Source organism: Neomonachus schauinslandi, chromosome 6 (assembly GCF_002201575.2).
Source record: "Neomonachus schauinslandi chromosome 6, ASM220157v2, whole genome shotgun sequence".
Lineage (NCBI taxonomy): Eukaryota > Metazoa > Chordata > Mammalia > Carnivora > Phocidae > Neomonachus > Neomonachus schauinslandi.
Window position 1 is genome coordinate 102186289 of NC_058408.1, and position 10878 is coordinate 102197166.

A 10878-nucleotide genomic window follows, 5' to 3' on the forward strand; every position below is an offset into this window, starting at 1 on the left:
ATACCCACTCCTCCCCTTGCCTGTCTCTAGCCTCAGCAGAGAATGGGGTCAGCCACTCACCTCTAGGGTTTCAGCATAGCCCTGAAGCTTGGAGCACAGCTTCTGACAAGAGACCAGGGCAAGCAGCAGGGAGAGAGCAAGGATGGGGCCACCTTCCAAACTCCATCCCCACCCCATGAGGCCAGAACCCAAAGTCAATCTGGGAAGGTGGGTGGGATGGCAGGGTGACGGGCCAGTGTTGTACGAACTAAGTCACATAGCTCACAGCGTGACTGTATGACAAGACAGGCCCAGCATAAGCCTTTGGCACAGAGAAGGGACCTCCAGGCTGCTTTCTCATCCACTTAGGGGAACAAGTCAGTGGAAGCTCAGTCATTTATATACAGGATGCCCATTTCTCTGTCGACAGAAACTGACTGGCCTGTTATCCTCAGGAGGAAAGCACGGTTTTGTATACGACCTCCTTAAATGCTTCCTCAAGTAGGAGAGTCCCGGCGTTCCAGCGCCGCATAGATCGCTCTTCCTCCCCCCCACACACCCCCCCGCACCCCCAGCCCCAGCCCTGCACTGCTGCTTCACCCTCCCCTCCCTGCCTCCCCCTGCTTCACCCAGATCCCTAACAGGAAAGTCTCACTTGGAGATACCACAGGGTACACAAATGTCATGGGGGCCACTCAGGCCAACACTAAGGGGGTGGGGACTTACAGCTGGCACCACCCAGGGGGATCTGATTTCAGTCCCCAGGGCCAGCTGGACCCAGAAAGGGACAGCCTTTGCCTTTCTGGTGGCCAACATGCCACAACCTCAGGCACTCAGCTCCGCCACAGCCTTGGACACAGGCCGACACCCCAGTCTGGGGGGTCAGAGGAGGCCCCTAATCACAGAAAAGCCCATGGGTACAGATGGCCACATACCAGCAGAGATGCCACCTGGAGAAGGCTGGGCCAAGGTTTGTCTGGGAAATCTCAGAGAACATGACAAGAGCTACCGCTGGTGCGTTTGCTGATTTTAGATGGCATTTCTTAAACCGTGGCTGGGGGACCACCTGCATGAAATCCACTAGGGCCCATAAATTCACTATACTTGTTTAAAGTATAGATTCTGGGGCCCAATGCCAGACCTCCTGTGGATAAAGCCCAGGAATCTGTGTTTTTTAACCATACTCAGGTGATCCTTATGCACACTAAAATTGAAAATCGCTGCTGAGAGGAAGTCCCAACATTGCCCTATAAGGGAAGAAAGAATCATAAGCTACACTGTGTTCCTACATCTCTCACCTGCTATATATGCCCCAAGCACAGGTCTTTAACCTCATGTGTCCTCTCCAACAGCCATGTCAGGCCTGCAGCCTGGCTCCATGGATCAGAAAGGGGGAACCCAAGCCAGCACCAGGGTATGAGAGTTCCTACAACTCGGCTCTGAGTTTCCTGAGAGCCAAAGCCAGGAAGCAACCATGACTGGTTATGTAGTCCTCTGAATCCATTCGTTCGACATGTATAGGCTAGGTACGTGTCAGGCACTTTGCTGGGCCCTGCCCACACAGAGGTAAAGAAATAGATATGGTCCCTACCCTTTACCTCCCAGGTCCTCAGGAAGAGGAAAGCTTTTGCTTACATTTAGCCTCAATAGAAACTTCTTCACATGGGGTACACAGATTAATAAATAAATAGCAAGTGCTGTAACAGATTTCAAAATATTGTTTCTGGTAGCATCTCTTAGTAAGGCCAAGTGTCCATGTAGTAAAAGCAATTGGAATCCAGATAAATGGGCCAAATACAGAGGTTCCTTATGAGGCCAACTGTTCCAAGGATAAATCCTAAACTACGGAAGAATAAAGGACCATTTGCCCTTCAACTATAGCAATATGGGGAAACGCTTTGGATGTAAGCAAGAGAGCAGGATATAAAATGTTATGCTCCACGAGGTGAAAATCTATATGCATATGAATAAAGATAAGAAGGGAATCTGAAGATTTAAAAATAAAAAAAGACATAAGGGCTCAGGCTCCTTGGGGGGGGTGCTCTTAAATCTTAAAATAACGACTTATCATTGCCATCACCTGGCCCACTAGCTCCTGCATCCAAGCCTATTTTAAATGCCTCCTTCAGCCTAGTGGAGGCTAAGCTTGGAACCACGGGCTCCCTTAAGAGCCCCAACTCCACACCTATGACTGTTCCAAGCAGAGGGAGTGACGTTATATGACTTTCAGTGACTTTATGTAGACAGGCCTGCAGACAAAGACGGTGCTCAACGCACAGCCACACGAACTCCCTACCTTGTAACACAGCTACGAACGTGGGCCTCTGAAGCCACAATGACAAGAAACAACAGAGCAAAAGGATTCCCACCCAGATTCAATCCCCCCGTAAGACCAGGTGATCTCTCCCCATGCCTCCTGAGCGCTTCACTGCAGATGCCCGGGAGAAGCAGCTTGATACTCTTTTCTTTCCTTTTGATTCGCAGCACGGAAAATCACAAACAAGAAAGAACACAGGCAGAGAGACTCAGCAAACAAGGCAAGCCCCTTCAGACCCTCATGGATGACTCTGGTGGGCCCACCACATTCCTGGACACAGAAATCCAACACCTGCGGAGCCCTAGACAGACAGACAGCGAAGAGTGAAACCCAGCCCCAGCTGCTGCACCTTTATAAAATATACAGCGTAAACTGAGAGGCTGCAGGGTAGCCACGGGCCTTCACTCCCTAACCCCATGGGCACCAGCCTAGTGGGCACCCTGGCCCAACTCTCCAGGAGCTCACATCCCCTGTGCCCACACCTACGGCACAGCCCCCAGCTTGGTCCCTCCATCTCCAAGACAACACCCTCCCACTCTCCCACCTCCGAACCATACTGGCACTGACAGATTCCTGACCCCTCTGTTGGCATCTGTGCCCGTCAGCCAGGACCAAGCCTCTGTCCCTAAGTTAACCTGGTATGCAAGCCACACAACAGAGCCCCAGTCTTGGCATAACCATCTCGAAAGAGGGGGAGTTGATGTCTGAAGCATATGATCTTACACAAGAATCCTTTCCTTGAGGGACAAAAAAAAAAAAATCAAAGAGAAATCAAACCTCATCCAATTTGGGCAGGGAAAGAAAGATGTCAGTTGGAAAAGACAAGGCAAGGTTTAAAGGAGGTGAGGAAGGGAATAGGACATGATGACACAGGTCAGGGAAGTTCAGGTGGGTAGGGAAGGAGGAGAGAATGACAGCCGAAGGCAGGCAGCTTCACAAAGTCACCACGACAGCAATCCTCACATCTCAGAGCGTGGCTCCCAGCGTCCCTCCCTCCCTCACCCCTGGGTCAGAGGACACTGGTGAGATGAGGAACACGAAGCATTGCATCATTAACTGGAGACACCAGACACCAGCCCCATTTCTGATGCACCAGGGCTCTGCTGTGTGGGCACAGGGAGGTATCCACTCTTGAGCTGCCGTCCCTGCCTGAGCCCTGCACCCTTGGCCATAGGATGTCTGCCAAAGAGCCCAGCCCACTGTGTCATCCCCCTACCCCAGGGGAGGAGGGCATCTGACTGCCCACATATCTCTATGGCAACCGTCGCCTCCGACTCAAGGTACCCAGAGAGAAAGAAAACAAACAAATAAGTCAACTTTATAGCCAACGTAGAGGAACCGCAAAAGATGGAGGCTGCGAGGGAGACAGAAAGACAAGCCCTATTTGTGGGGATGAAGAGAAGCCCTCCCAGCCAGGAGGCAGACACAGCCTTGCTAAATAGGTCCCAGAACAACTGGACACATGACAGGAGCCCACTGTCATCTCCGTGGAATTTAATAGCTTCTCCGATGCTTAGGGACATCAACTATAGCTCTCACCCCGGCGTCGCCTGGGTCGCTATTAGCCACAGCCCTCACCTTCCCCAGGGCATCAGTCCTGGCTCCTAATATATGTGTGGGCATCCTATTGCCCCATACTAACTCCTTTCTCTGGGTCTAAAAACCTTTGTCCCCTGCTGCACCCCACAGCCCTCAATGACGACCCATCCCCATACCTCGTACTCACCAGACCTATTCACAGAGCACTGCACACACTGCTGGGTCTATACCTATCAGATGAGGTGAGCTTGGCAAGCACCCAATACAAGGTTCAGGGAGTGTAGGTTCAAGGTGTGAAAGACAAAGACAGGGCCTCACCCTCCTGGCCCCAGGTACTTGGGAGGATCTCACAAATCAGGCTCCAAGGCCTGGGCCTTCACAATCCTCGGACCTGGAGGCAATGCTGCTCCCACCCAGACCAGGCCACTGAGATTTCCAGACCATGAGGCATCACCCTCCACCCAGGACAGGCTGCATCTGCTGCTGCACCACCAACTTTGTAATTTGATCAAAAAAGCAATCAAGTTCATCTGGCAGGATTTGTTCCCGAGAAGCCCTCGCCAGCAGCAGCCTCCCCTGATGTTTACAGATTCCCTTCCCTTGGGAGTCTGTTCTGCCGCCTGGTGGGCAGGGGGAGGCTGGATTTGTCAGAGCTGTTCACTTACTGCATTTCCATCCTAAGTCACCACTGGGGCACAGGGACCAAGACAGGCCTGGAGCGGCTGCCCACTGCCCGCAACACAGAGACTCCAAATTAAGAGCTCTCCGTTCCATGCCCCCATCACTCCCCATGTCGCTGCCTCCCTTAAAAACCAAACTCCCTTGAGCCTTCAGGTACCACTCCTCCCTGTAGCTACCTACATGTCTTACATCTTTTTCATTCTTTTCTACCTGAGCACTTCTGGTTCCCCATGCAACTCCTTGCCTGGCTTCCAAGTCAACCAACCCTGAAATTCCAATTCTTCTGCAGGGGCTAAAATACACAACTCTCAATTCCTGGAGCATCTTCAGAAGCTATAGCCCTTGGAGGCAGCCTAGGGAGAGGCCAAGATGGGGGAACACTCACCCCGGGCAGATAACTTCTTGGTGTTGATGATTTTTGCTGCGTACTCTTGCGTGGAGGTTTTCTTCACACACCTGCGGACCACAGAGAAAGCACCCCTGGAGGGAGAAGGGGGAAAGAACTGGGACACGGAGCAGAGCAGTGACACAGACATGCTTCAGGTCTGAGAACAGCGATGCTCCCGTCACCAGCCCTTTAGTCAAAATCATACACACCAGCGTAGTGACCATCACCTTCTAACCTGGGGCAGAAGGATGTGGCCACTGCATGACACTGAACGGATGTGGGTGGAGGACCACCCCATCCCACCCCCCACATCTACTTTGCTGGACAAAGCAACAGCCCCAACCTCAGGCTGTACATCAAGAGCTGGTGGGCAATGCTTAAAACACACACCTGCTGCATCTCCCGGACAGCCCCGCAGTCCGGCCAAGAGAACCAGGAGAAGGGACAGAGACCCTGCCCTTCTCTCAGCAGAAATAGTTGAGGGCAGGGGAAGGAGAGATTAGGAAGACGGTATGACTCCGAGAGGGAGATCTCCCTCAATCATGGGGGTAGGTGAGGAAAGTGAGGCTCAAACCCCCCACGACCGGCTTCATCCCACTGCATCCCTGGCTCAACTGACAGCAGCGAAACAGAGGATCCAGTTGTAGGTCTCAGACACCAACAGCTCCCCTACCCCATGATTTTTTCCACTACTTTCCCCCCAAATGGGAGCTCGCACTCTCTAGCTCTGGAAACGTCTAGGGGGGCGGGCAGGGCGGGGGCTGCAGTGGCCGGGCTCGGCGCCGCGGGTGGGGGTGGGGGGGCCGGGGCTGCTGCAGCGGCCAGCTCAGTGCAGAGGGGAGGGGGATGCTGCGGCTGCGGCGCGCGGCTCCCGGGACCACTGCAGGGATAGGGGGAGGGGACAAGGGGGTGCTGCAGCACTGCCCAGCAGCGGGGCTGGGATCCTGAAAGCATCACTAGCGGGGGGCGGGGCCGGGCACCAAACATCCCCCCACACTCGGGCACCGCAGCGGGGTTGGAGCTGCAGGGCCAGGGAAGGTCCAGAGTGCCAGGAGCGTGGGACATGGGACAGAGTGCTGAGTGAGCTCCCAAGCAGGGTGAGGAGGGGGCGCGGCGAGCAGGCGGGGTCAGAATGGGGGGCGCCTGAAGGGTGAGGGAGGGGCGGGGCTGGAGGGCGCCCAGGAGCGGTCCAGGGGCTGCAGTCCCCGCGGCAGCGCGGTGTGCAGCAGCCCGGGCAGCTGCTGCAGGGCACGGAGGGGGCTGCGGGGCACGGAGCTGGGGGCGAGGGGGCCCCGGAGGCGGCGGGCTGGAAAGGCTGGGGGTGGGGCGGGCCGAGGGGGCGCTGCAGCGGCCGGTGCAGGGCCGGGGGGGCGGGGGGGGGAGGCGGATGGGCGCCGGGCGGGGGGGGACGGGGTGGGGGGCCGCGGCGGGAGGCGGGCGGGTCGTACTTGCCGAGCTCCTCGAAGAGCTGATAGTCGTCGGTGAAGCGGGTGCAGGTGGCTGTGGTGGCCATGCTGGCGGGCGGGCGGACGCGGCGGTGCAGCCCGCGCCGACGTCGGTGCACAGTCACCGCCGCCCGGCCGAGGGAGCAAGAGGAGGAGACGGGGCTGAGCCCGGCAGCACCGCGAGACTTTACCGGGGAGAGCGAGGGAGGGAGGGACACCCCCGCGCCCGCCCGCCTGCCCCGCCCCCAGCCCCGCCGGCCCCCCCGCCCGGCCCCCGGACCGCCCCCGGGGAGGGGCCTTCTGCCGTCGGCCCCGCCCCGCCCCGGCAGCCGCCCGGGCTGGGCCGCGCGCTCGGGGTAGCAGGGGGCGGGGGTGGGGTCCCAGCCGCGGGCCACCAGAAGGGAGCTGAAAGCCTCACGACCTGTGGGTTTGTCCCAGGGTGGACCCTGCAAGGGCTCGGAATGTGCGTGCTATGTGTGTGTGTTGGGAGTGTGTTGGGGTCTGGACCACCGAGTTTTCTAGTCGTCCTTAGCCCCCGGCTCACACGATGTGGAGAGAGGGCCAAGGTCAAAAAGTCCGCTGTCAAGACTGCACACGCGGGAGGCGCCCCCAGCCTGTGCAGAGCCAGTTCTCTCAACAGCCTTCCCTCTGGAAGCGGACAGTCTAGACTTGTGTAAGCATCAGGGCCATTATTAGATAAAACCCTTCAGGCATGGTTTGTTCAGGGAGACCAGGCCAGGGCCAAGGATGCAGGTGGAACTCTGCCTTCCTGCACTCCAACCCTGGCGATAAGAGAATGTTCTCTCTCAGGCCAGGAACGAAAGGGATGATGAGGTGGGAACGATTAGAAAGGTTTTGTGCGGTTGTGGGCTAGAAGAGCAAGTGGAAGGAAGGAGAAAAAATATCCCCATTTTTCTTGCAGGGCACCCTGTATTTTTATTTTATAGCACTCATCACATTTTGTCATGATATATTCAATTTACTGCTACGAGAGGCAGTAGAGCTAGAATGTGGTTGTCTAAAGAGTGAATTCTGATGTCAGACTGCCTGCTTAGATTTCTGGGCAACTCACTGACCAGCTGTGTGATGTTGGGCAAGTCACTTAATCTTTCTGTGCTTCAATAGTTTATCTGAAAACTGAGAAGAATAATAGTATCTACCTCACAGGGTTGTGAGTATTAAATGGGCGAAATCACTTAAAGCACTTTGAATAGCTCCAGGCACCTAATTAGAACAGAGGTAGCTATTATTATTTGTTTAATATTTGCCTTCCCACGAAGTTGTAGGCTCCAGCAGCGCAGGGCCTCTGCCTCCTCTGTTCACCATTGTATACTTAGCCCCAGTCCCTCAGTAAACATTTGTGGAATGAAGAGACTACTTGGGGCCCCCGCAGGGGCAGTTACCATCCCTTCCTCTGTAGCCACTGTCAGAGGACGGTAGAACTGAGGCACACAACTGTCTCCGTGGAGGAGAAACAAGCTGGGCGGGTTCCCAACCTTCCCTGTCCAGGCAGCTGTACCCCAAGTCAGGGGCCAGCCCCAACTGGGCAGGACAGGGTTGGGCCGACTGCTGCAGCTCAGTCTGGATTACAGCAGGACACCCACTGGGAGTCAGGCCTCCATTGTCAGCAGGCTGGCTCACCGAGAAGGCAGCTGAGAGGCGTCCCAGCCTCCCAGGCTGCCTCCCTGAGGGGGTGGGTGGAGCAAAGCTCCCAAGGAAGGCTCCCTTACTTTCCTCACCCAACAGCCCTGGGAGCTGGGGAAAACCAGACTGCCCAGTGGGGGCGATTAAGGGAATGGGAGAAGAAAAGCTTTAAGAGATTGCCTGGGAGGAGGGCAGCAAGGACCAGAGGAAAGGGCTGAGGTGACAGAACACCATGCCCCACCCCTCCCCAGGGCAACAGGAAGTAGGCGCTGGGGAGTAAGGCCACTTCCTATCTCAAAGCACTGGGGTGAGAGCCCCGTTCTGAGTCCCAGCGTGGGGCAAGGCAATGAGATTATACGTGGGGATGACAGTGAGTCCCAAGTTCCTGTCATCCACCTTAAAGGCAGAAGTGATGGCTAGTCTGCACTCCAGAAATAGGGGCTGCATATTAATCATCAACGTGCCCTTCCCGAGCCCTCAGGACAACTTGGTTCCCGACCTCCTCATGCTGAAGCTTGATATTCATTAATGTAAGGTGGCTTGAAGAAGATGGAAGGAGATCAGAACAAGCTAGGGCTGCTGTGAAGTCCCCAGGAGGGGTATCCCAGGAAAAAATGTAAAATCAGGACTACAGCTCCCAGGTACCCACTGCGAGAGGGGCTATCTTCCCCACTGAGGGGGAGCGTTCTATGCTGGGTTTTGGAGGGTACCCATATAAAGCCCTTTGCACGGAGTCTCTGGGTAAAAGGAAGAGTGATGAGAAAAATAGTGGGGGGAAGCCTGGGGGATGACTCACACTGCTGGGTAAGTGGGACTAACTGCCTTTCAACAAATGTTTATCGCCTCCCTACTATGTGCTGGGCACTGCCTCTCGTTTTGAGAAAGGTCCAAATAAAGTGGAAAATTAGACATCACAATGAAAACAAAACTCAAATCAATCTCTCCTTTTTCTTTTCTTTCTTTCTTTTTTTTTTAAGATTTTATTTATTTATTTGACAGAGAGAGACACAGCGAGAGAGGGAACACAAGCAGGGGGAGTGGGAGAAGGAGAAGCAGGCTTCCCGCGGAGCAGGGAGCCCGATGCGGGGCTCGATCCCAGGACCCTGGGATCATGATCTGAGCCGAAGGCAGACGCTTAACCGACTGAGCCACCCAGGCACCCCATCCTTTTTCCTTTCTATGTCTACCTCGCTTCTCCCTCTCTCACTACTTCTGTCAACAGGTCAGACTCTGACGTGGCCAGAGTGGCAATTTGGAGCCTATAGACACCTTTGTGTACACACACAAATACACACCCTCGTACACACCCTCCTGATCCCCATTGCTGTAGCACCCACACAACCTCCAGCTGCCCCACAGCAATTAGAGGGAAGATACATATAAATAATAACGAGTTCACCAGCTCCCTGCGCATCAGTATCTATGGCAACTTCCTGGGGTCCTCGAGCTGCACTGTTCCGGTTGCAGCCAGTCCCCTGGGCAGCACCAGCACTCAGGCCCTGCCCACAGCACGGGGAGCAGGGGATTACACAGGAAATTGATGCCCCAGTAATCACCAGAGGTGCTCCACTGGGTGGGACCCTCTGTCATTCTTCCGATCTTTCTCTTCGAAGTCTCCAAAAATTACACCATGGGACTTGCCCCCCTGAATGCGAGAAGCTTCCCTCCCTAATTTTGGAATGCAGTTTTAGAGTGTAAAGGTACTTATTCTTCAGACTTGAGGAAAATGGGGCAATTGAAAGTGGGGTGTTCAAATGCAAGGGGGATGATGCTCTTGGAGACAAAGAATAGTTAATCTGCTTGTTGGGGGATGTTGTAAAATAAATTTGGAGACAATTTAGTCTTGTGCCCATAAGGGGTTTTCGATCCATATTCCACAGAAACCTACAGGTTACATGGTCATGCCTCGGCAGCTGCTCAACATATATATTGGGGTTCTGCTTAAGATTTTGTTGAAGAAGAATCCTTGGCTAAAAAAAGTCCCCGAAAGAAGTTTGAAACTTAAATCTTAAAAAAAAAAAAAGGGACGTCTGGGTGGCTCAGTCGGTTAAGCGGCTGCCTTCGGCTCAAATCATGATCCCAGGGTCCTGGGATCGAGTCCCACATCGGGCTCCTTGCTCAGCAGGGAGCCTGCTTCTCCCTCTCTCCCCCTCTGCTTGTGCTCTGTCAAATAAATAAAATCTTAAAAAAAAAAAAAAAGTTTGAAACTCCCTGGACCAGTGACTTCTGAAATCCCCTCCAACTCTAAGATTCTCTGGCTAATTTTGGAGAATTAGTGGTGATGAGGTCATGGCCTCTCTCCAGGGACTCTGAGCAAATTATTAGTGATGAGGTATTTGAAACTAGTGACAAGATATGATAATGGGGATAAGAAAGAGTGAGAAAGGGACGCCTGGGTGGCTCAGTAGGTTGAGCATCTGCCTTGGGCTCAGGTCATGATTTCAGGGTCCTGGGATCGAGCCCCTTGTCAGGCTCTCTGCTCAGCGGGGAGTCTGCTTCTCCCTCTCCCTCTGCCCATGCTGCATCTCTTTCTCTCTCTCAAATAAATAAATAAAATCTTAAAAAAAAAAAAAAAAGAAGAAAGAGTGAGAAAGACAAATGAAAACACTTAAGTTTCTTTCTGAAGTTTTATTTGTTTAAGTAATTGCTACACCCATTGTGAAGCTCGAACTCATGACCCTGAGATCAAGAGTCGCATGCTCTTCCAACGGAGCCAGGCAGACACATTTAAATGAAAACATTTAAATAAACAATTTCTAAACTAGGGCGTCTGGTGAGGGGTGCCCCTCTCTCCCCTGGAAAACACATCAGATCACAACCATGCACGGAATAGTTGATATGCCCATCCTCAGTAACTACTCCCAACAGTCATTGTCCTTAGCGGG

The 10878-nt window shown here is 53.9% G+C and overlaps 1 protein-coding gene across 23 annotated transcripts in view; it reads right to left on the bottom strand.

Moving 5' to 3' along the window:
• CAMK2G (calcium/calmodulin dependent protein kinase II gamma) overlaps positions 1–6516 on the bottom strand; it is a 55148-nt gene extending 48632 nt beyond the window's left edge. For 22 of the 23 annotated variants that reach the window (XM_044916077.1, XM_021699850.2, XM_044916074.1 and 19 more), the window contains exons 1-2: positions 6353–6516; positions 4902–4996 (exon numbers count right to left, since the gene is read on the bottom strand). In XM_044916077.1, coding sequence (XP_044772012.1) covers positions 4902–4996; positions 6353–6417 — 160 coding nt within the window. In that variant the 5' untranslated portion in view covers positions 6418–6516. The remainder of the gene's footprint in view (positions 1–4901; positions 4997–6352) is intronic. The other variant, XM_044916066.1, reaches the window with a different exon arrangement.
• Positions 6517–10878: the final 4362 nt, after the last annotated feature.